This window comes from Nannobrachium achirus (genome assembly GCF_963921795.1).
Source record: "Nannobrachium achirus genome assembly, chromosome: 2".
In the NCBI taxonomy this organism is placed as follows: Eukaryota; Metazoa; Chordata; class Actinopteri; order Myctophiformes; family Myctophidae; genus Nannobrachium; species Nannobrachium achirus.
This window is the reverse complement of record NC_137811.1, coordinates 41,822,214-41,848,555: the sequence shown is the minus strand read 5'-3', so window position 1 is coordinate 41,848,555 and position 26,342 is coordinate 41,822,214. Positions and strand designations below refer to the sequence as shown.

Sequence of the window (26,342 nt, the reverse complement as noted above, 5' to 3'; positions counted from 1 at the left end):
AAGGAATCCTGTTTTTCTGAGCGGTGGTCACAACGCTCCTATACGTGGCCGTGTGTGTGGGTCTTTGTCCGTCCGTGTCTGTCTGTATGTAGCCTAAACTTCGGCGCGTAACTAGTGCCGCACCATTTACGCCACTCGCGCAATATATACATCAAAATGTGCGGCTCGGCCGGGAATGGTGTGCTATTACCTTTCGTTCCGATCCGCCTTACCATGCCGACGTAATCGGCAAAAAACGACGCTTAATTGTCTACATTGACTTATAATGGGACAATGCAAGAAATCACATTCAAGTATTTTTCTCTCGTAAACCATAGGAGCTACAGTTTCAAACCTCGGAGAGGAGATTCATAATGATTTTAAGAATGAATCGAAAAATAATTACATCACTCGGCCTCATGGTGGCGCTATAACGGCCCACTTTGCGTTTTGCCCCGTAACTCTTGAACCGTAGATCGGAAAATTAAAATTCTTTTTTCCCTGTTTCCAGCGTTGCCGTTGACGCGACGCTCGGCGCGCTCGGTGGAGCCGGGGGGTTAGACGTTGACGTTAGACGTTGGTCGAATCGCGATTCGTTTTTTAAAAGATCGATTTTAACCGTCCCCCAATTAAATCGATTTAAATCGATTTTTTTTGTCCAGATTTGCTGCCGTCGCTGCCGTCCTTGACGGCCGTTTCTTTTTTTTTTTCAAAACATTTTTTTTTGTGGGGGGGGGGGGGGGGGGGGTGGCACAGTTCAGGCCAAAGGTGGTACTGCAGCTGAAAATGCTCTGAGAGCCATTCAAAAATGAGAGAGGCTCTCTATTCAGGAGTGGTCATTTAGCCTCAAACCTTTTGAAAAATGTTTTTGGGACTTTAACAATATGACATAAATACTTTTTAAATGCATGGTGTATCACCTTTAACATTTTGAACAAAACAGCACATTTTAGATCGAGGTGCCCACTCTTCCTAACGTAACCCCTTCCCGCTCTCATTCGCCCCCTCCTGTTCTCCTCTGTTAATTATTTCTGTTTTCTCCTGGCCTCACCCCTCCTCTATAGCAGTGGTTTGCAACCTTTTCAGGCCGTGACTCCCCCCAAAATAATTTGAACTGGGGACCCCCCACCCTGACGAGCACTTGGAATTGTAGGAGTTGAGGCATTCCATTTAGTTTCACTTTTTTTCCTTCTTCTTCTTTTTATTTCTCTATTCTGAGGTATTAAAAAGGTCTTAAAAGTCCTTAAGTTGTCACTTCACCGTCATCTGCACGCACGCACCCACGCACGCACAAACGCACACACGCAGATCCTTGGTGTCAGTTTAACTCTGAGTTATTATGGTACAATGGTATACAATTAAGGTCAGACTTGAGTAACTTCTCTCAGTGTAACAGGACGTTGACTTTGGATTTTGTGAAGTGACTTCCTGTGATTGTATTCATCAAAGTGCAGAGACATTTCTCTCTCTCTCCATATCTCTCCCTCACTTATGCTATCCATTACTTCCGGACCTCCCATAAGTCCAGTGATTGTGTGTGTGTACGTGTGTGTGTGTGTGTGTGTGTGTGTGTGTGTGTGTGTGTGTGTGTGTGTGTGTGTGTGTGTGTGTGTGTGTGTGTGTGTGTGTGTGTGTGTGTGTGTGTGTGTGTGTGTGTGCGCGCTCGCTCGTGTATATGTATGTGTTCACCTTAGAATGTTGTCCATTTGCCAGATGAAAATGACTTCATCCCCCCTCCTCTCTCTCTCTCTCTCTCTCTCTCTCTCTCTCTCTCTCTCTCTCTCTGGGTGTGTGTGTGTGTGTGTGTGTGTGTGTGTGTGTGTGTGTGTGTGTGTGTGTGTGTCTCTCTCTGTCTCTGTCTCTCTCTCTCTCTCCTCTCTCTCTCTCTCTCTCTCTCTCTCTCTCTCTCTCTCTCTCTCTCTCTCTCTCCAGGTTGTTGTCCATATAACAGATGAGAATGACTGCACTCCAGAGTTCCCTCACTCCATCTATAGCAGAGACAACATCCCTGAGAGCACTCCACCTGGAACCTCACTGCTGGAAGGTAACACACACCGCTATGTGTGTGTGTGTGTGTGTGTGTGTGTGTGTGTGTGTGTGTGTGTGTGTGTGTGTGTGTGTGTGTGTGTGTGTGTGTGTGTGTGTGTGTGTGTGTGTGTGTGGAGGGCCGGCTGGACGGAGGGACAGACAGACAGACAGACAGACAGACAGACAGACAGACAGACAGACAGACAGACAGACAGACAGACAGACACAGCCGTGCACGCATGCAGAGGAGCAGGTGACCTTTGTGAAGCTCTAGGAACAAGGACCTGCTCCTATCAATCAATCAATCAATCAATCAATCAATCAGGGCTTTTAGTAGCGTGCGCTGCGCATCCAACCACCCACACCCACCCATGACGTAGTAACTCCTTTTATACAGCAGGGTTGGTGGTCTAGTGCTGAATGTAAATGCTAATAGAGTGATGTCCATACAGACACCAATCCACCGTCCAAGGTTCACAATAGTGGAAGAGCTTCATTAATATGACCATAACCACACAGTAAAGTCCCCAGTGTTAATGGACCCTTGGCTTGCGGCTGTACATTTTTAAACACTCTCAGAATTTAATTAACACAACTGATTTTTCCGTGTAGAAATTGGAGGATTTGGCTTTGTTTTAATTAACATTGCTAAATGTCACGTTGGGCACATTTCCATATCTGCAGATACATGACAGCGTGCGGTGCAGTGCACTGTTAATTAGCATGCTAGACTAAAGTCATGCAAGTATCAAGCTGTCAGTGTTAATAGACCGTTTGTCAGCCTTCTGATTGGTCCCTGAGACTCCCTGACTGGCCAACCAGAAAAAATCATTCACTTTTTGCTATCGGGGGTGGAGTTTGTGCAGTGGAGAATGTTGCTTCAGGCTTTCAAAAACTGTCCGCACTGCGCGACACGGAGATCGGCCGGTACGGTGATAGCGACGGCAAGCGTCAAGCGATCTCGCTCATCATAACGAATAAGCTTCAACAAACTAGTTCACATGTACCTTATCAATGGTCTAAGAGTCACGATTGGGTACATATAATTTAAATGGGCAGAATTACGAAAAGCCAGCCTATTATGTGAGGAGAAACATTCTCTCTGTCCTCTTCCTAGTACCCAAGATGCAATGCGCTTCTCTTTCTATCTCTGATCCAGAGGATTAAACTAATTAAAACATTTATTTTTCGGGGGAAAACTACTGTTTTGCTATGTAATTACTGTACCTTTTTCTTCCCTTTTTATTAATATCACGTAGATGTGTTTTTTGTGGTACTTTATATAGCTGTAATGAGGCTATGAAGGGAAAAAAAATCGCATCCACTACCACTATAAAAGAATCTGCAAAGAGGATTCTGTCCCACTGGGATTAAACAAATTAAAACATATATTTTCGGGTAAATCCCCTGTTTTGCAATGTAACTACTGTACCTTTGTCTTCCCTTTTTATTAATATCACCTAGGTGTTTTTCCTTTGGTACTTTATATAGCTGTAATGAGGCTATGAAGGGAAAAAAAATCCCATCCACTTCCACTATAAAAACAATCTGCCCAGGGTTAATGTCCCATCATAGTAACAGGGCAGAATGGGGCGGGATTTGCAAAAGGGTTTATTGTTAACTCTCACAGAGAATGATAAGGAGGGGGGGGGGGGGGGGACATGATGGAGGGAGGAAGTGATAAAGACTGAATGAGGCTGTGTTGATTTCTTGTGTTGAAAAATGTTCATCGACTACCTTTTGTCACTGATGAAAACTAAATAAGAACTTAATTAACAAAAACTAAGCTATGATGATTAAAACTAGGACTAAATACATTGACAATTTGTCTGTCAGGAGGAACTAGTGGAGAAACGATTCAGTAGAACTAAAAGACAACTTGTTTTATACTTGCTGCGTGAGGGTGTCACACTCCAAAAATAGGCGATACATTTCAGTCGACTAAATTAACCGCAGTCGACTAGAATTGTATGATATTTAGTCGACTAAAACTAGACTAACATTAAAACATTTCAGATGAATAAAATATGAATATGACTAAAACTAAATTCAATTTAGCTTTCAAAATCAACTGGAATGAATGAAAATGAATGAAAAATGATGAGATAGAGCGGAGACAGTGCAAAGAGACCCATTTGGGTTGGGTGTCTGTCTGAGTGTGTGTGTGCTTTAATTGCAACACACAGAATTCTGCTTTAGTTTTTTGCTAAAAACAGACAGACAGATATCAATCCATCCACACACACATGCGTGCACAGTGCACACGCTCATGTGTGGGCACTGGGCATGATTATGAAAATTCAATTATGGTGAATAGGAGACTTGTTTGCATTTGGCCACATCGACAGACATGTCTATCACTCCTGGTCATTCAGTCACAGTGCATCCCTATAGCATGCAAAATACATGCTCTCTCTCTCTCTCTCTCTCTCTCTCTCTCTCTCTCTCTCTCTCTCTCTCTCTCTCTCTCTCTCTCTCTCTCTCTCTCTCTCCCACCTCTATCGCCCACACAACCCTTCAGCAACCCTGGATTACGCTATTAAGCATAATCACAGAAATTAAAACACACACACACACACACACACACACACACACACACACACACACACACACACACACACACACACACAAACACACACACACACACACACACACACACACACACACACACACACACACACACACACACACACACATACTCATGCTCTTCTAGCCCTTCCATGTATAATTTAGCTAGCCTGTGGTCCACAGCTGAACATTATAAATGCTAATCATTAGCCTGGAGAGCTCTGCTATTAGCGGCTCTACATTTAATGAAGCACACACACACACACACACACACACACACACACACACACACACACACACACACACACACACACACACACACACACACACATGCCTCCAGACCCATGCAACAACAAACATAGGCCTACATGTGGGCCACACAGACACTACAATCGACACATTTTGGTATTTAGCAGATGCTCTTTTACCAGCGCGACTTACAACTGCTAAATTACTGCAAGCAGAGTTAGCGTGAATTCTACTTCAACAAACAAGGTAAATAGTCACTTAAGCAGAGTGCAAATATTACAATGTAGTACCTCAGAAAACTAGAAACTAGTATACCAGGTCAATATCAAACCTAGCATATATCTACATGCTACAACATGCTACTGTATCTAAATAACATCACAAACATTTGTGGTCAAGAAATCCCTATATAAAAAAAGAAAAGTAGGTGTCTACCTAGTCTATCCATATGTTTGTGTGTGTTTGTGGCATGTGTGTGTCCAAGTTACGCCCAAATATGGACAGCTTGTATTGTAAAGGCTGTGTGAACTGGTGTGGAGAACCATATTATTGCACACTGTATGCAAGGTAGTCAATTAACCAAGTAAACTGAGAGTCTCTTTCCCTCTTCTCTTCTCTTCTCTTCTCTTCTCTTCTCTTCTCTTCTCTTCTCTTCTCTTCTCTTCTCTTCTCTTCTAGTCCTCGCCAGGGACTGTGACACGGGTGCAAATTCGGAGCTCTCCTATTTCGTCCACAGCGCTGACTTTGACATCACCTCCAGGGGCGTGGTGAGCCCCAGTCAGCGGCTGGACTATGAGCGGCCTAATCACATGTACGAGTTTGTGGTGGTTGCCGTGGACGCTGGCATGCCACCGCGGACGGGCACTGCCTCCGTCCGCATCCGTATGGCTAACAGTAACGACGAGGTGCCTGTCTTCTCCCAGAGCATGTAAGTTATCTATCGATCTGCCTGTCTGTCTGTGTTTATGTCTAGACTAGCAGCCAGTCTATGAGCTCAAGTTTAATCAAAACATTGGAAATAATCCTGAATCTCCCGATGGCTAATGCAGACCCGTCCCAAGCATACCACCTTTCCTTTCTATCTGTTTGTCATGTTTCATGTAAAGTAAGCCATGCTGAGCCATGAGGCCCATAGGGCAGGAAGGATCCTATGTATCCTAAGTACACCCCCTGGACATGACTCTAGTATGTCGCAGGGACTTAATTTCTACTTTCAAAAACATTTTTTCAACCTTTCAGATGGTGTTGTAGGAGTACTTTGGAGAGGAAAATGTAATGTTTTTAAAAAACAAAAAGTTTTTGTAAGGTTTTATAGCCAAAAAGCTACAATTATAAATCATGCCCTAATTTACATTTGGGGGATATCTTTCACAATAATAACTTATGTTATATGTTCTAGACCAGTGGTTCTCAAACTTTTTACGCCAAGTACCACCTCTAAAAATATGTGTCTCTCCAAGTACCACCATTATGTTAAAATACAGGTGCGTAGACACACACCATATATGCACAGTTAACACAGGAGGCCAATTCATTCCTTGAATTAATGGAGACTTTTTTAGTTTTTGTTGCATTTCTAAGCCAATAATTTGATGACCGGGTCATCAAACAGATGTATCCATTTGTGAACATCCCACGCAAACCGATGATATTTCTAATGTGATGAATCCGTTCTCAAATCCTCTATTAACGGCTAGGTGTGTCCTCATGCTCATTTCAGCCTATTTCAATCAATTGCTTGGTCAGAAGAACTAACTGTAGTATAATATCAATATTTCACTCCACTTATGTTTTTTCTTAATTTGGGGAAACTCCTGAGTACCACTAGAGGGGTGTCCATGTACCACCAGTGGTACACGTACCACAGTTTGAGAACCACTGTTCTAGACATTCTAATGATCACCAAAAAAGAATTTCAGACATTTTATTTATGTTTTTGTGAGGAATAGCTTCAGTGAAATAGTGAGATGTTGTTCGTCCAGAATCTTGAAGTTGCGTGAATGTCAGCCTCTGTGGGGGGTATTTATATGCAAATATCGTGGCCAATGGCATTGTAATACTAAACAATAGGATCCAATGGTGATGTTTAGGTGATAGGAGAAGTAAAAAATAAAATAATGTATTTTTCTTTTGATAAAATACAAATGTTACTGATACTGCAACAGCGGGTCTTACAGGGTTAAGAGAGGCGTGTTTATTTTGACCCAGCTGGGGATCAAACCCAACCTCATAGTCTCAGGGCGGACGCTCTAACCACATGGCCACTGAGCCGGTCATATTTCATGTAGTATTTATATATTTTCTTGAACATTTTTCATATTAGCACTCTGGCCTTCCTCTCCATTTACACTTCATTAATTGGTTCTACTTTCTCTCCCCTCTCTCCTCCACCTCTCTTTCTCTATACCTCTTCTCACCAGTTCTGTCTCTCACCCTCTTCTTGTTAACACGTTTAGGGATTTGCGGTTATTTTCATCTTCTTAACCGCAGCTGTTTTCGTGTCACAACGTTCTCTCTTCTATTTTATCTCTGACATGTTTTCTGTCTCTCCCCTCCCCATACCTCTTTCTCCCCTTCACACCTTTTCATCTTCCTTCATTTACAACCTGCACTATTTTAGTTTCTGTATTCATCGTTTATTTTTTTCTTTCATGTTCTCACTCTCTTAGTCTCTTCTTTTCCTCTCTTCTCATCTTGGCGTTTTGTAATCACATAAGAGGTGTCATTTAGTAAGAAGAGCCAAGAGCAAAGACATTGAGGACACACACTTACACGCACACGCGCGCGCACACAAACACACACACACACACACACACACACACACACACACGCATGCACACACACACACACACACATACACACAAACACATGCACAGCCACACACACACAAATACACACATTAACACAAGTCATGTAATTACTTTCCATTGTTTTTTCAAAGGGGGCCACATTAGAAAATATTAAAACACCCAAGGGCCGACTATGACTCCTGACAAAATGTACTTTTGGTTGGACCACAACAAAGTCACATACATATGCACCGCAATTACACATTTATTTAACTATCATCATCAACATCTAATATCGATGGTTTTTCGTCAGGTGTGTGCTCTGAACGAAACACAAATAACTCACATTACCAAATGTAACCAGACTTGCAAGGTAAAACATACAACAAAATAGTCTTTCTTCGACCCCTTAGGCACGAGACAACAGGGAACAAGGAATCCTACTATAAAATATTCTTGTTTGACGGTGCTGGCGGGCCGTTTATAGTACAATTTAGGAATGAATCCGCAGGCCTCATAAAATGTGTCATCAGGCCGCATTTGGTAGATCTGCTATTTTCAAACATTTTGTACTTTTACTTTTGGTACTTTTAGTACATTTTGATGCCAATACTTTTGTACTTTTACTCAAGTACATTTTGAATTCTGGACTAGTACTTGTAAAATAATTTTTCTACATTTCAGTATTGATACTTTTACTTAAAGAGGTGGTGCCATAGTTTTGTACTTTTTCTGTTTTTCATGTGTCTAGGAGGTTGAAAGTACATCATTGGACCCCCTGGTGTGGTTTTTATGAGCAATTATGTATTCTCTTGGTATTTGTTTGTTTTCACTTGGAGGCTTCCACCTTGTGGTCAAAAGTGTCAGTTAAAAAATACAGATACTTTTACATCACAGAATCAACTCCTCCCCTAATTACCATTCACCCAACACTGTGGGGTGTGGCTAACTTCAGCTGGGTCACCACCCACCATGACATCCATGCATACTTAATGAACTGGGGGTGTGGCCACATAAAAACCCAATTTAAATCTTTCTGTATACTTTTTTGGAAAAAATCTTCCTCCTAGTATAATCATAATACCTGATAATCATGTTTTCTCTCTCTACTCTCCCCCCAGCTATAAGACCTTCCTCAGCGAGGACGCCGGCCCAGAGACCCTGGTGGCCATCGTCCATGCCAAGGACCCTGACGGGGACGGTGTCTCTTATGCCATCACCGGAGGGAACGAGGACAGCAACTTTCAGCTGGACAACCAGAAGGGTGGGTGGAGTCAGACGATACGTCAAATAATTGTACACTACACATACAAGCAGGCACATGCACACATAGACACCAAAGTGCCCTCTCCAGACCATGAATGCAGTTTTCACTATGGTGAAAGAAATGCAAATGCCTCCTTTCCATGCCATACCTGACGGCAGCATTCAAGAGAATTACCTTGTCCAAACTCTCCTGAACTGAGTGTAGAAATCAAGCATGGAAAATAGCAACGCGTTGTGAGCTTGGAGGTCTGCTATTTTCGATATTTTCACCAAAAGGCCCTTTTAGAAATGTCAGCCCCTGCCTCTCTAACATTCTCTGCATGTCCCTGCATACAAGCATACAAATAAGCCCCTCTATTCCTGCCTGTACGACTGCATAACGCATGATTTTGATTGATTGATTGAAGGCTTTATTAGAAGTTTGCATAGGAAAATGTACAGATTCATGACGGTACAGTTCACTGGTACAAGGTCTACTAAAAGGAGATCCATGAAAAGACTAAGCTTATTTCAACAGGAAACCATTTAAGTATCTCATATAACATTGAATGACAGACAAATAGAACACAGTACTATGCAGTAGATATGTAAAGAAAAAGGGGGGGGAAAAAAAGAAAAGAAAACAGTAAATCTAAACAAACAGTAAGTATATACAAGGAATATACAGTAAATCTAAACAAACAGTAAGTATATACAAGGAATATACAAGTATACAAGTATATACAAGGAAGGGGCAGGGAGGGTAGGGTTGGGCTAGGTTTTTTACCAGTTGCGAACGGCTGCTGCCTGTAAGTGGTTTTTCAGGGCAATTTTAAAGGATGCTAGTGATCCACACTCCTTTATGGCCTTCGGTAAGGCATTCCACATTTTTGTGGTATAGCAGAAGAACGAGTTCGACCCTTTCTTTGAGTTGACTCTGGGTTGAACGTGATCTGTGGCACTGCCTCTGGTGTTGTAATTATGGACATCCTTAACGTTTATAAAGTATTTTGACAGGTACTTGGGTATCATAGTGGTGTAGTGTATCTTGTACACCAGGCCCATTGCAAGTTGCTGTACTCTGTCATCTACTCTGAGCCACCCCACTCTTAACTGGTGAGTAGCGGTGAGGTGAGTCTGATAGGGAAGGTTAAGCAGGACCCTAATTAGTTTATTTTGGGCTGTTTGGAGTTTAGTTTTAAGGGCTTGTGGGGCGTCCCTCTTTGACTACGGAGTCGCTGGATTATTGCACCAGCTATGGTCTTCAATGTGTTGAAGTTGACCATTGGGGCGATCCTCTGTAGGAAACGAGTGCGTTGGTTGATTTTTTTTATTACTTTTGAAGTCATCTTTTCGCAGGAAAGATTAGCTTCAAGGATACATCCTAAGTAAGAGATTTTGTTTTTTCGTGTTATGACCTTGTCACCCACTTTGATTGTGAAGTCATCTACCTTTTTGAGGTTATGATTTGATCCAAAGAGGATGGACTCGGTTTTTCCCAGGTGAATTGATAATTTGTTGTCGTTAAGCCATGTGCAGATCTTACTCAGTTCAGAGTTAAGTGTCTTTTCAACCTGCAAGTGGTCCTTGCCCGAGACTAGGAGAGCCGAGTCATCCGCGAACAGGAACAGGTTGCACTCGCAAGCAGATGCCATGTCGTTCACGTATATTAGGAACAACAGAGGTCCCAGTATGCTACCTTGAGGAACACCACAGCTTACTGGGAGGGGGGGGACAGGGTTCCGTTAATCTCCACCACCTGTTCCCTCCCCACCAGGTAAGATTGCATCCAGCTCACTGCTGCGCTGTCAAGACCAATGGCTTTTAGTTTCTCAATAAGAATAGCATGATCCACGGTGTCAAATGCCTTCTGGAGGTCCATCATGACCATGCCACTATATTTGCCCTGATCCGCTTCGTGTTTGATTTGGTCAGTCAAATAGAGAAGGCATGTGTCAGTGGAATGGGATTTTCTGAATCCAGATTGGAACTCGTAAATCAGATTATTCTCATCGAGATATCTTGCAATCTGTTCGTAGACTATTTTCTCCATGACTTTGGATATGGAGCTAAGAATGGAAACGGGGCGGTAGTTTCCAGGGTCTAGTTTGCTACCTTTTTTGTGCAGGGGGGTTACTTTTGCTAGTTTGAAGTCCTGGGGGACATGACCCTGTTCGATGGAAAGGTTAATTATGTGGGCAATGATTGGAGCAATGGTTAATGGTTGATGGACACAATGGTTAATGGTTGATGGACATAAAAACTAATACTAACACATCTATAGTAGTTGTATGTACAGTGTGCACTCATGTAGGCAGCAGTCTTTTTCTATTTTTGACCGAGTGTGTTTGTATGTCCGTATGTATGAGGACAGCCTCAACAGCTGCAATACCTCTGAGTGACCAAGTGACCAAGTCCTTGAAATTAATGGACAGCACAGCAGTGCGCCTGGAATCAGGAGTAGGAAGTAGAGTAGACTTGTCATTAGGGCTCCACAAGTTCAGAAAACAGTCAACTGTTGCTGACTGCACATGAAACTCCACATGACATACTGTAATTGAGTCTCTATCAGTGGCTCTCAAAGTGGATTCCAGGGATTTTGTAGGTTCCTTTATGGGGGTCTAAATTAAACCATACAAGTCTGTAACTCTAACAGTATACAAATGGAACCAAATGGACCCTGAGGGGTCCATTTGGTTCCATTTGTATACTGTCTGAGGGGAGATCTTGAAATGTAAGTTTGAGAAACACTGCTACGTATATACGGTATGACAATTACTATACAGTTCCATAAGGATTTGGATATCTCTCCAATTGTTCGGTAGCAGTCAATACACATGGGGCCTAAATACCTACATCATCAATAAGTAGGTATTGTATTGATCATTATATTAGCACATGAATTAATTTATTCTCATCAAGATGCTGCTGCTGTGGAATAGCACTATTTCTGTCTCTGTCTCTCTGTCTCTTCCATCCTCTCTTTCTGTTTCTTTCTCTGTGTCTTTGCCTGTCATGCACACAAATGAACAATGCGACACCTGCACAGTGAACACAGCAAAACAAGACATTAACAAAGAGAAACATGAACACAGCCAAGCATTTTGTTGTCTGTTGAACTCTGTCATAAATCAAAGTCACGTATGTACAGACACGCACACGTGCGCACACGCACTGCAGGCAGGCAGGCAGGCAGGCAGGCAGGCGCGCACGCACGCACGCACGCACGCACGCACGCACGCACGCACGCACGCACGCACACACGCGCACACACACACACACACACACACACACACACACACACACACACACACACACACACACACACACACACACACACACACACAGGTAGGTCTCCCAACAAGTTTCCTCTTGAAAATCGTACGATGTTGTTAAATCCTCTTTCATGTGCCTGTATGTTTACTTACAGTACATACATACATTTGTGTAGATAATGTTCATGCACATTGCTGCAGTAATACACTGCACAGCTCTGGTTGAGTGCGTGCATGCATGCATAAATGCGTGTGTGTGTGTGTGTGTGTGTGTGTGTGTGCGTGTGCGTGTGCGTGTGCGTGTGCGTGTGCGTGCGCGTGCACGTGCGTGCGCGTGCGCGTGCGCGCGCGTGTGTGTGTAGATAGAGTCGTGGCATACATACAGTAGCTGTATGCTCCACTCTGACACTCACATGTTTCTGAGAGTTATCTGTGCCTACTGTATGTTCATGCTCCCTTAACACAGCCTGCTGTGCATCAGCAACCTGACTATTATCATCTGTTTACAAGACTCTCACTCTCTCTCATGCACTCTCTCTCTCTCTCTCTCCTTCCTTGAAGCAGGGAACTCTATAGCAGAAGCTTAAGCCCCTGTCTGGCTTATCATCCAGCCTGCACTGCTGCACTGCTTAACTGCACGCATGCACATGCGAACGTACGCACGCTCATATGCTCACACGCTCACAGCACACAGGCACATACTGTACAGTATAGTGCACTTACAAGCTACATTTGTTTGGTTTGGCTTGATTTTATGTCAGATTAATTTTACATGAACATATTGGCCACTGATTTCATCATCAAGAATTAGTAGTTCAGTATGTTGTGATACAGTAGGTTTACCAAAATGCTTCACAATGAGAAGACGTGAGTGAAACTGTACCGTACTTTACTGACACAGCAAGCATAACAAGAATTAATCTGCTCTACAGTGTGTTTTCAAAGTGTGTCACAAAAATAAAAAACGAATAAAAACTAGCAAACCCACTCTAAAAACAAATTTAAACAAACTGAATTATAAAACGTTTTGTCAAAACGAACTAAAACTAAAATATAATGAAAAACTATTATAACCTTGCCTTGTCGGCGTCACCTCTAGGCATCATTAAGCTGCGGCGGAGCCCACCTCCCAGGCTGCGAGGCCCCCAGTACGTCCTCAACATCACTGCCACGGACGACAACGCGTCCGGCGGGCCCTACCCGCTCAGCAGCTCTGCCCAGGTCATCGTTGGCATCAATGACATCAATAACAACAAGCCGGTCTTTCAGGAGGTTAGTGAGGAGTGTGTGCTGTGTGTGTGCTGTGTGTGTGTGTGTGTGTGTGTGTGTGTGTGTGTGTGTGTGTGTGTGTGTGTGTGTGTGTGTGTGTGTGTGTGTGTGTGTGTGCGTGTGTGTGCGCGCGCAGAACGACGTGTTGTGAGCTTGTAGATATGCTATTCTTAGAGTGCAACCAAACATAAAATTGGAAATTACTTATCTTTTAGTTCTACTGAATCCTCTTCTCCATTAGTCCTTGCCTAACATTTTAGTAGAGTTTTTATTTGTTGATGAAATTGTCAACGTTTTTATGTAGTGTTTCTTCAGTTTTCGTCATTGAAAAAAGGTAGTCGACGGACATTGTTCGTCATAGTGTTAGTCGACGAAATCAACACTGCATGACTGTCCTCTTGAAGAAGTGTCCAGTTCCTAATAAATATGTTTATTACGCTGTAATAAACATATACAACAACACCATAATAATGTCATTACAGTGTCAAAACTACAGTCTGAACACTGGCGTCCTGGAGAACCAGCCTCCAGGGACCTTCGTCCTGCGTGTCCACGCACACGACGCCGACATGGGGGTCAACGGAGAGGTCAAATACGGCATCATGCATCGGGATGGAGCATCGTCTGGTTTTGACATCGACCCTGACACAGGTTAGTCTTATAAAATCCAACTCTCGTGAAATCTTTGAGAGTTTAACCAACCACCTAAGTGAGACAAATACAGAAAAATACCTGATCTGCTAGTTCGAGTTTATCAGGATCCCCACTAGCTGGTGCATAATATCAGCGGATCTTACTGGGGTCGCTTCAAAGCGTGTTACATTGTGAGCTTGTTGATCTGCTATTTTTGAAAAGAAAAGATCATTTAAATAAAATGAGCACAACCAAACATAAAATGGCTTGTCTTTTAGTTCTACTGGATCTCTTCTCCACTAGTCCCTCCTTCACATTTTAGTCTAGTTCTTATTTGTTGACTGGCGTGTTCATTCCTGTAGGTGTGATCAGCACCACGGTGAGTTTTGACCGGGAGCGCCAGAGGGAGTACACCCTGTCGGTGACCGCCACAGACCAGGGCCAGGAGCCCCTCATCGGGGTCTGTCAGATCACCATCCTCATCGCTGACCAGAACGACAACCCACCCAAGTTCGAGAACAGCCGCTACCAGTGTGAGTGTTGTTGCTTTTTTATGCCTTCATTGATAGGACATAGACTGACAGGAAAGGGTTGTCGGACCCGCAACACGCTGTCAGGCAGGCATTGCAGCTTACAGTGCCCGGACCACCACGCCTGCGGCACGGGGCCTAGTGTGAGTGTTGTTTTGTCAAACTGTAGCATCGACCTAGTTGCTAACCCTTTTTTCATCACTGTCATATTTTTAAATCAGTCATCTGTTATTTAGTCTAATTAATCACTGCTAAATTAGAAGAACGATGCCCATCGGCATGCCCCGTCAGTTATGTGGCCAGAGTACCCGTTGCACCAGTGGTCAGAGCACTTAGAGGCCAGTACCACAGTATACGTCATATTGATGATATCAAATATCTCCTTATATGGGCATAAAAGGGACACACAAACAATCTGACTCCTTGCATTTATACTGTTGATTCAAATACATCTCAGTTCCTGTATCAGTCTGCCTTTGTTCCCATGTTTCTGGTCTAATATTTGTTTCATGTTTTTCACCTCAACTAAATATCACAAGTGCAAAGATCATCGACAGAAACTTTCAGCTGACCCTGTTATACTGTATGTGGCTTATAGTTGTTTGTGGTAAAAATCGATTTTTAGAGAAGCTGCATTTGATAGAACCCCTCCAAAAAAATCATTATTTTTCATAGATTTTTCAACATCTGTCTCCTAATCCTGAAAAGCTGTTAAGACTGATGAAATATTTGCCGCCATTCCCCACACGGACTCCCTGCGGGCCCCTGTTTGTTTTTCCGCGTGTGCAAATATGTGTTTTGATAAGCGTCATGTCAAAAGTTATTTTCATCAGATTATGGAAATACACCCGGTCCCTTATTAACTATTAAACAGGCAGATTGAAATGTTTCTAGGACACGCATTCATTTACAGCAGGATGAGAATCCATGAGAGAAACACAAGAACGGCGTCTGAATCTGCCTCGCTGTTTAGTTTTTTTCTCCCCTGGTGGAGGTTGTTGTTGTTGTTGTTGTTGTGTGGTTGTTGTGTGTTGTTTAAACCCGCTAAGCTCCGGAACGCATCTGTGTCACGTAACCACTTTAACCGTTCTTTTTTATACTTTGGCTATTCAAAAATAGCAGATATACAAGCTCACAGCGCGGCACCGAGTGCCGCGCTATGAGCTTGTAGATCTGCTATTTTTTACAAATTTGGGCAAGTCTTTGAATATAATATATTCTTTTAAAGCGAACCCTTCTAACTAAAATCTTTTTCTTCTGGGAGGTTCCTGGAACAACATTTTTTTAGATGAGGGTCCGTGGTCAAATACATATAATTCTAGGAGTCCTTGACATTAAGGCCATGGCTACACGGAGCTGGATATTTCTGAAGCTAGACATTTTTTTGTGCTGTTGGGGCTTGCAGCCACATGAAGCTGGATATTTCAGCCGCGAAGCTGGATATTCTTTAAACCGGATAAATAAGTGAAGACATTGAAAAATATCTGATTCACTGGATCCATGTAGACAGGGAACCTGGATATCTCTGAAGACTTTACTGTGTGTGTGCTTGTTAGACCTAGATATCTTTGTCGTGTGGACCTAGATATTTTTCTATGTGGATATCTGAAAAACCGGGATATATGAAATATCCAGCTCCGTGTGGACCTAGATATTTTTCTATGTGGATATCTGAAAAAACGGGATATATGAAATATCCAGCTCCGTGTAGCCATGGCCTAAAACCGTTGAGCACTGGGGCGTCTGCTGGCCTACTGGTCCAGGCACATATACCACTTAAGCATTGCCACATAGGCATGAATCCCTGGTGGCGTCGCCGGTTCGATTCCTGATCCGGACGACCTTTGCCGCGTGTCACTCCCCATCTCTCCTCCTATTTCCCGTCAGTCCTATCAATAAAGGCAAAAAGCCCAATAACAAATCTTTTTTTAAAAAGAAAAAAACTTTGAGCACCACAGATGAAGAAACATAAGTTCTTCAGAAAACCATTAGGATTTAGAAGACATTTTTAGGTATTGTTCAGGTCTTCATGGGTTAATTCTGTATTGACATACATTACAGTCAGCAACATTTTGGTTCATTCTCAACACTTTTGAATAACTGATGATGTAGCAGTGTGTGCCCCAGAAATGCCAAAAAGAAAACATGTTGTGTTGTCTTTTTTCTTTTCTTTTTTTGCCAGCAAACACTTAACGCTGACACTAACATTACACAATGCTAATTAGTAAATTTTGGAACCACCCATGACATTATGTAAATACCTGTGTACAGTATGGTGATGAGATGAGAGCTCAGAGCTTAACCCGATAGGGCCAACCGTTACGATAAGGAATATAATTGAAGTCTTGTCTTTTTCATTTTTTTTCATTGCCATGACCTTCATACAGTACATATTTGTTGAATCTAAAATTATAATTCTGATTATAATTATAATAACTAGAATTTCGGCCCTCAAATCTAGAGCTCGGGCCCCCTCCGGGGGCCCTCGCCGTATACCAGCAATCAAATTGATTTGTCCATATATGGAGATCTCTGTCGACCGCTATTTTTTGCCACAGAGATTTAAACAAATGTATATATATACACACTGTATATATATATATATGCAATGTAATCCATGCAGACGAATACAGGTCCAGTGGACAGGTAACCAATGTTGTTGCCATCAATGTTAAATAGGCATTTGTTTCCAAAGTGTTAAGTTGTTTGAAGTAACAATGTGTTGTAAGGGGTGTGTCTAATACAATTAATATCAAATATCTAAATCTGAATCAAGCAACTGAAAAACTGTCTTAAAGGGGTGAAATGTATATGTATTTCCCTGTATTTATGAAGGAAATGTACAAATGAAATGTGATTTAAAATCAAAAGGAAATACATCTAAATACATCTGTATGGTCCTCCTTTGGGGGTCCTACTTTTAAAGTAAAAAACTGTTAAAAACAGTTCTACACAGCGGCAGAACCGTTTAGGCTTAATATAATAGGGTTTATATAAAGTATGATGTCTTAATCTTACATTGGGAGAAAGTTCTTTCACAGTCACTCAAATCTTTCCTACACATTTTTTTTTTTTACCGATGGGGGGAGGATGGAGGGAGGATGGGAGGGAGGAGGGGGGTTGGAGAGAACAGTATAGGCCTACACCACGTCATCGCCTCACCAATACTTTATTAACGTCTGTTTATATTATATGCAGTGAACGCAATCATTGTCACCAGATTCTATAGGTCAACATTTGCGGTGTAACAGCCCAGTACGTTCGCACGCACACGCACGCACGCACACACACACACACACACACACACACACACACACACACACACACACACACACACACACACACACACACAAACACAGCTTGACATCGACAGAGAGAGACAGGGAGAGAGAGAGAGACGGCAGGGATATCTTTTACTTTTTAGCATGGTGCAGTCCTATTCCGCGAAAAACTTCACTCTGGTACCAAATGGACTCGTACCATACGCGCTGTGTGTGCACGCACGCGTGCGTGTGCAACAGCATATAAACCTTGCGTCTGTCTGACATGTTTCCTTTTCACGGCTTTGAGTCAACACACCAAAACATTGCTTCATGAAAGTGGATCCAACGGCAGCTGTGACTGTAGAAAACAACACTTCTTCCAATCCTTATTGCTGGCGATCATTGTCCATTGATCATTGTGAAGAAGGCTGGAGTACTTTTACTTGTTGAATTGGCGACTTTTTCTTTGATCATTGTGAAGAAGGCTGGGCTGGAGTACTTTTACTTGTTACTTTTGTTGGTCTGTGTTCGGGGACGTACCTGAACGCATGTGTTCCTCATGTTTTGACACCAACAATGAAGATATTGTTCTAGATATTGTACTGCTCATAGAGAGGTCTGCTGTGTTAACGCTTAGCTGCTCCATCCCCTCCCCTCATTTCTCTCTCTCTTCTCTCTGTCGCGTCCCTCCACGGCACGCTGTTAGCAGCTCCCCTCTCCCCTCCTCTCTCTCTCTTTCTCTCGCTCGCTCGCGTCCGTTGCTGCACGCTGTTAGCTAGCTGCTCCCCCCTCCTCCCTCCCCTCATCTCTCTCTCTCTCTCTCTCTCTGTCTCTCTCTCTCGGTCCCTGTAACCTGATACTTTGCTGACGAAAATTGCGTGGCAGTACCTCTGGGGAAAGATTTGCATACTAAACCCACACATTACTTTTCTACAAAGTGTGCATCGTGCAAATACAATAGCTTCAGGAGAAGCTGCTAGGAACATTGGGGTAAAAATGCACGATTTTTGTGCAAAAGGTGGAGTCTTTAGATGCAGTGTAAATGTGATTCTATCGCGCAGGATGCTTAAAAATAATTGAAGAGGTTCGCTGTCTATTATGGTCGTGGGATGGGATGAGTTAATAGCAAAATACACCTTTCTAATACACATCGCTCAGCTCTACAGATCTACAAGCTCGCAGCTGTGAGCTTGTATATCTGCTATTTTTCAATAGATAAAGCACAGAATGTGAGTGAATCCTTGTACCCAGGGCCCAGAATTTTGTGTACACCCCTGATTGCGAACGGGGGTTGACTGGTCACAGGCTGTCTGAAAAAGAGATTTAAACGCTTGTTTCAACCCTTCTGTAATATTTTCTTGACCTCTAAAATGTAAAACATCTGAGAGCACGGTCGGGGAGCGACCTTTACTTTTTGGGGACGGCGTGCGACACGTGCACACATAGACACCAAAGGGGGCTTGCGCCCCTGCCCTTTTATCCGTATGTAAAAAGTGCCCTCTCCAGACCATGAATACAGTTTTTACTGTGGTGAAAGAAATGCAAATGCCCTCTTTGGCTCTTTCCATGCCATACCTAAAGGCAGAATTGCCTTGTCCACACTCTCCTGTACTTGAATGCAGCATCTTATGTTGAAAGAATTGCCCTCTCAGTATAGAAATCCATGCCGTATGCCACATCTCCAGTATTGATTTGTATTATGCTTAGTTCAGTGTGGTATCAAGCACCGAAAATAGCCAACTGCGACACGTTGTGAGCTTAGAGGTCTGCTATTTTCGATATTTTCACCAAAAGGCCCTTTTAGGAATTTCAGCCTCTGCCTGAATAGTGGCACATATTCGCCGGTGTCGCACTCTGCCGGCACCTGAGAATGTGGAAATGTCCAAATGGAGTAATACTCTAATAATAATACTCAGTTAACCACTTAAAACGCTTGCATGACTGAGCAGGTCATTTTGACCGATTTTGAGATGATTAGAAATGAATGAAGACTGCTCAGGAAACACTCAAAAATATTTATATTTTTACTATTTACTTATTTCAGTCTGAGTCTGTATGTTTAGGAAAAGTCATGACAGGGCACATTTCTGAGAGTTTCCTGAGCAAACCCATTCAACCTCTAAATCTCAAAATCAGGCTCAGTCATGCGAGTGTTAAACCCTACGCAGTCTATATACGACTATACACAGTGCATAAAGCTACAGATCTACAGTACATGTTGTCCAGGCGTACATATACTGCCCAGACTGCCACCAACCCAGTGCTAACGCTACGTTCAACCCATCCACTCCTTCTAGACTTCCTGCGTGAGGACACACCGGTGGGGACTAGTTTCCTGCGAGCGGCAGCACACGACGACGACCAGGGGAGCAACGCGGCCCTCACCTACTCTCTGTCCAATCAGAAGCCGGCTTACCTGCACATCAACCCCAGCACTGGCTGGGTGTACGTCAACCACCCCATCTCACAGGTCAGAGACGCACGCTAAATGTCAGGACGTTACATTCAAGGGCTGTCCATACTGTCTCCAACCACTGAACTTTTCCTCTGAAAGGTCCGGTTCAACTACAAAATGACGTCACTCGCGACTTCTGAAAAGCATTACCCCGAATTTGAGTTCGGAAAGCTGCACATCGGACAGTTGGAACTCTCCGACGAAAACGTTGGTGGTTGGAGACTGTATGGACAGGCCTTCATTGTATGATGAAGATCATTTCAGTTGAAAACATCCATGATCAATCACTGCCATTGACTGATTTCTGATTTATTTTTTTAATAGCCCCACTGCGCCATTGATGGATTTGACTTTTTTTCATAGTTAGCGAAGTAAGCGAACAGCCCCATCTGGTGTAAATAAATTAATCACGCCGCAACTGAAACACAAGAACACATCCGCTTCCTGAAAAGTTAGTTTTGTTTGTATGTATGTATGTATGTATGTATGTATGTATGTATGTATGTATGTGTATGTATGTATGTATGTATGTATGTATGTGTATGTATGTATGTATGTATGTATGTATGTATGTATGTATGTATGTATGTATGTATGTATGTATGTATGTATGTATGAGCACGGAACTCCATGTATGGAGATAAGCAAGGAGATATGCACGTGTGTTTGTGTTTGATACCATGCGAACAGGTGCAGGTGCGATTTATTATTTTAACAGAATCTGCCTTTTCTCTGCTTCCGTGTTCTCGCTCGGATCGATCGAAAAATAAGAAGACTATTTGGTGACTGACTACTTTAAAAGTTTAGGAAAAACAAAAGATAGCTGGCAGTGGTTAGTAGTTTGGTCAAATATTCTTTGCAGTGAATGAGTTTTAACAGTTACCACACTACCACACAGTTTCTCATCATTTGAGGTTTCTCATTTTCTGTAGCTTTTAGTGTTTGTGTGTTTTGGAAGAGAGCAGAGAAAGAGAGAGAGAGAGAGAGAGAGAGAGAGAGTGAAAGAAAGTAGATGGATGGAAAGAGAACCTGCACATCTGTTTGTCTTTGCAAGCTCGCAAGCAACTATTCCCCTCTCACCCATGATATCATCTAGTGAGGCTAGCACACATACAGTACGCACTACGCACACACATACACATACACATGCACACGCACACACACACAGGCACACACACACACACACACACACACACACACACACACACACACACACACACACACACACACACACACACACACACACACAAACATATGCCTTTCCTTCCCAGTTTCCCTCAGCGGTTCCATATCAAACATGACAGGTTGTAGAGAACAGCATTTCTCTTGTTGTGTATGTATATTTATATGGAGCTATGAATTTTACATTTATGTGTGGAGCTACAGACCTACAGTATGGATTGTATTGAGAAGCACAGCACTGTACTGTAACATACTCAGAGACTCACCTCACATATATTTATTTGTCCTTTAACCAACCATCGAGCAAGGAAAAACTCCCAAGACAGGAAAGTGAAGAAGAATTAAGAAACCTGGCGAGGGATCACTGACGAGCGGACCCCCTTCCAGGGCAATAGGCCTTTGTGCTGAGGATCCAAATTGAAAACAAAGAAAAGTACAGTATAAGTATAAAATCTCCATACTCCATGCTAGTAAAGTTACAGTAAAGGTCGTTGCACATGCACTGCTGCGTTTTTCGGGCCGAATATCAGAGTGAATTTCAGAGCGTGTAAATACAAAAATCAACCTAACTTTATGTCAAGCACGTTTGCACACCATTTCATATTTATTTTCTGACAAGGGTTGATTTTTTCCGATTTTCTGTCACCACTGGGTCCTTTGCTCTCTCTCCTCTCTCTCTCCTTGGCCTAATAAATGCTTTCGAGGATTTCGGATTTCCAAAACGCAGCGAAAAAAAGTTATACATAATAGACTCATGCACAGATACAGTATAAGCAGGTGTATTAGAATTTCCGAAGCAAACTTGAAAAAAATATTTTCATGAACCAAAAATCGCTATATACAAATGTATATTATCATATACTCAAATGTATGTATAGATCTCCACCTACAACACCTTTAGTCTCTGCGCAGGACTTAAATGCAAGGTATTTGCTAGACCACAACTAGAACAAACCTGCAAGCACGCCTGCTGCTTTGGAAACCAACCATGTCACTGCCCCAGTATTAGGTCTGCCCTAAAGGGTCTGGATTAGTTCTGCAATGCAGGTTTGTTTTAAAAGTTTTAACAATGAGCAATGAACTGGTGCAAAGCATTTAGACAGACTTGCGAGTCTTGTACAGAATCTATAGGGTTCATACATAAGCACTATGCATGAAGTGTCGCATCGATGCAGAAGGTTCACAACTGGCAGAGATGCTATATACAGCAGTGGTTCACAAACTTTTTAGCAATACCCAAAAGAGATATTAACTTGTTGAGTGCCGATCCCGAACTAGTTCGGCTTTATTTCAATCCAATACAATTTTTTTTATTATTAATTGACTTACCCTGAGCTGCTTGTAGAGTCGTGGGTGGTCCTGGCTCGTCCTACGCTAGCCAGCTAGCCATTTTACATGGTCCGACGATATATTCCATTAAAAATGGTTTAAAATACATTTTTGAGCCCCCCAATGTTCACCGAATGTTCAGCGCCGCTTCCGGAACGTAGTCCAGTGTGCCGATCCCGAATTAGTTCGGCTTTTTTAATGAAATGAATAAAATGATCCGAGGCCTTCTGAAGCCTGGGCCTAAATTTTCAAGCCAGTGTCCGAAATCCGGGGGCCGCCCGGCCGGCCGTTACCCGCGAATGCCGCCGCGAATCGCCGCCGAATCCAATGAAACACCACATCTTTGAAGGGCCATATCTCTGGATTGTGTTTTTAGGGAAGCGGCGCGAGGTTTATTTACGGCGAAATCGCCGAAAAATGATCTTTAAAATGACAAAATGCGAATAGCTAATCTGTAGCCATTATCATCCGGGACCTTTCCATGACGTGCATGAACGTGAGCGCGTCACTGCAACGTGAGTCCCCGGATGCTAATGCAGTCGCCTATGGGAGAAAGCCTGGCATTCTATGGCGCCATCTAGGGGCTGGCACTGGAAGCGTTAAAGGTTTGTCCAGGACCCAAACTAGTAAAAATAGCAGATCTACAAGCTCACAACGCGCCGCTTTGTGCCGCATTGTGAGGTTGTAGATCTTTTATTAAATCTATTTATGGAAATTATTGCATTTTCTTCATTTTATTTATCAAAATACTTGAATTGATGAAAAGTTGGTATTTTTTTTTAAATGTGTGTAGGAAATGCTAAAAGTTGTATATTTACTCGTGACCCATAAACATTTCTCTGCCGACCCACTGTTTGGGAAACAGTGCTAGAGTGACCTGGCTGCAGCAACTTGTTCATTGTTGTGTGTGTGTGTGTGGTGGAGGGGGGGGGGGTGTTGACACTGTGCAATTTTATTTATAGGCTCTGGTCTTTGTGGAAAACCTGCCACGCGATTGTTCAGCTTGTCCCCTATAGCCAATGCTCCTCTGACTGTATACCTCTAGCCTACTACTGTACGTCCCTCTCTCTGTCTCTCTGTTTTGCTCTCTCAAAAGATATATCTAGACATACTTGCAACACGCACATGCATCAGAGAATAACCAGGTGGTGATCTAGAGAAACATGGTTATGGCAAAGTGACCAAGAGACAGGTTTAATCCGAAAGACACACCGGTTATCAAATGATTGGCTCACGATGCGACAAAAACACACAATTCTGAGAAGTGAGAACACCCAGACCAATGTTCCTCTACCTTCACCTTCATCAGCTCTCATCTGCAGTGATGATATGGGAGTAGGGAGGCCATGAGGCGAGGCGCTGAGAATTATTGATGAGGGGAAAGGGAGTATTAGAGAATGTGTGTGTGTTTCCGTATGTTTGTGTGTGTGCCCCTTGTGCGTGCGTGCGTGCGTGCGTGCATGCATATGTGTGTGTGCGTGCGCACCCATGTGCACCAGAGACCATAGCGTAGCCCCTCAGAGACAGAGGTGCTTTCAGGAGTACTGTAGTTATCAGGCCCCATCTCCACGCTTGCACTCTCACTTTGTCACTGTCGGGCAGAAACCTCGTATCTCCAAGTTTCAAATTTGTACTTTTTTTTCTCGTAAAGTAAAGCCCTGCCTCATCATACAAGACTGTCGCACAAAGCTACTGAAAATAGCCGATCTACAAGCACACAACGCCTCGCACCGCGAGGCGTTGTGTGCTTGTAGATTGGCTATTTTCAGTAGTTTAGGTCGTTTTTAAAATGATTTATCATTTTAAAAACGACCTAAACTGCACGGTTTTGGACATACAAGGTTTCCACCCGACAACGACGACTTTGTACCCTGTCTCCCCCCTTACACACTCTCTCTCCCCCTCCATCCCTCATGTGCAACGCTTCCTTCCCTCTGTCACCGTCTCTCCATATCCCCTAAAATGCTAATCTCTCCCTCTCTCACTCTACTTTGTTTTACTTTCCACTATACTTTTAACCTTCCTCTTGCTCGCCTCTCTCTCTCTCTCTCTCCGGCTCCCTCAGTTTCTACATTACCTCCTTTCTTTCCTCTGTCTCTTGTGATGTGTCACTTTCTCTTACAGCGCGCTGATTTTAGACCTTAATCTCCCTTTCACTCTGTACTTTCGCTGCATTCGTAGCGTCTTGTGTTGCCCTTTTCCCTCACTCTCATCTTTCATTTCCCTTCTTATCGCTCTCCTTTTCCCCCCCTCTCTGTCTTTCTCCCTTCCTACACCTCTCACTCTCTTTCTCAGTCTCCCATCTTTCTCTTGCCCTCTCTCTCTCTCTCTCTCTCTCTCTCTCATTCTAACTTTTCCTGCTGACTGTGCTGAACAGTGTCACTGTCATTATGGTCTTGTACAGTCATCTCTGAGTGTGTTTGTGTGTGTGTGTGTGTGTGTGTGTGTGTGTGTGTGTGTGTGTGTGTGTGTGTGTGGGGGGGGGGGGGGGGTTGGTGAATCCCCACACCCTGTGGAGTTCTGCAACCTTCCGAGTCAAAGTCAAACTCAGGGGGAAAAAAAGAAAAGGAAAGCGAGTGAGTCCATCTCTCCTTTCACAGTGGCACTTCAGAAGGCCCGTTTAATGACTTTTATGAATAATGCTGACTATTCTACTTTTCATGTGAATGTCATCTCCTTTCTTCTTTTCACCTCCTCTTCTTTTCAGACACCAATGATCTGTTTAACAACCACACCTCTTTCCCCTCCTGGAGACAATCATTTAACAGCGATGACAACTCCCCCTGTCTCTTGAGTCTGTATTTCTCACTCTCAGTATCTTTTTTTAATCTCTCAGTTTCTCCACCATCACCTTCTTTTGCTAATAATTCAACACGGTACTATTGATATTGATATTTAGTCGACTAAATATCAAAATATTTTAGTCTTAGTCGTAGTGTTAATTTTCTTCTTTCCTTTTTTTTTTTACTATTTTGAAAGAATTATAAATATATTCAGATATGGTTCGCAGTAGAGATTATCCATGGTGTCTATTACATGTTTTGTTATTACAAACAAACAATAAGGTTTATCTTAAAACAAATATGTCTAAAGGCCTTATCTTATTTTATCCTGAAAGGTCCTGCTTATCACATACTAATGGGTGTGCCCAAGGAACAGTAGCTGATGACATAGCAAGGTGTGCCTTTGTGTTGGTTAAGCATACTGTAGATTGTGTACTGTAGTTTTAAGATAACAGTGAGGTAAGAGTACTCAGACAGGGCTCCATAGCTCAGGGGTTAGAGCACTGGTCTTGTAAACCAGGGGTCGCGAGTTCAGATCTCGCTGGGGCCTGTGTTACCTTTTGAAGGCTGTCATCCGAGATCTAGCACTACTCAGCAAAAGTATCACTGTCACTGAACATTTGGTGTAACATAGTCTGAGGTTTGGTTGAAATAATTACGTTCTGATGTAAGCTATTCTATGCTACTTCAACAGAATATAAAATGATTTTATTTGAATAACCTTACAAAAATACTTATTTTTGCTTGCTCATAAACCCCAGGAAT

The 26,342-nt window shown here is 42.9% G+C and overlaps 1 protein-coding gene across 1 annotated transcript in view; it reads left to right on the top strand.

Annotated features, from left to right (window-relative positions):
- Positions 1 to 26,342, top strand: part of LOC308298458 (neural-cadherin) — a gene marked incomplete at both ends in the record, with an annotated part of 162,219 nt that overhangs the window by 28,588 nt on the left and 107,289 nt on the right. The window contains 7 exons of the mRNA XM_080742061.1: positions 1,912 to 2,023; positions 5,503 to 5,752; positions 8,735 to 8,877; positions 13,233 to 13,405; positions 13,885 to 14,053; positions 14,398 to 14,568; positions 20,126 to 20,298. Of these exons, the coding sequence (XP_080598187.1) occupies positions 1,912 to 2,023; positions 5,503 to 5,752; positions 8,735 to 8,877; positions 13,233 to 13,405; positions 13,885 to 14,053; positions 14,398 to 14,568; positions 20,126 to 20,298 (1,191 nt within the window). The remainder of the gene's footprint in view (positions 1 to 1,911; positions 2,024 to 5,502; positions 5,753 to 8,734; positions 8,878 to 13,232; positions 13,406 to 13,884; positions 14,054 to 14,397; positions 14,569 to 20,125; positions 20,299 to 26,342) is intronic.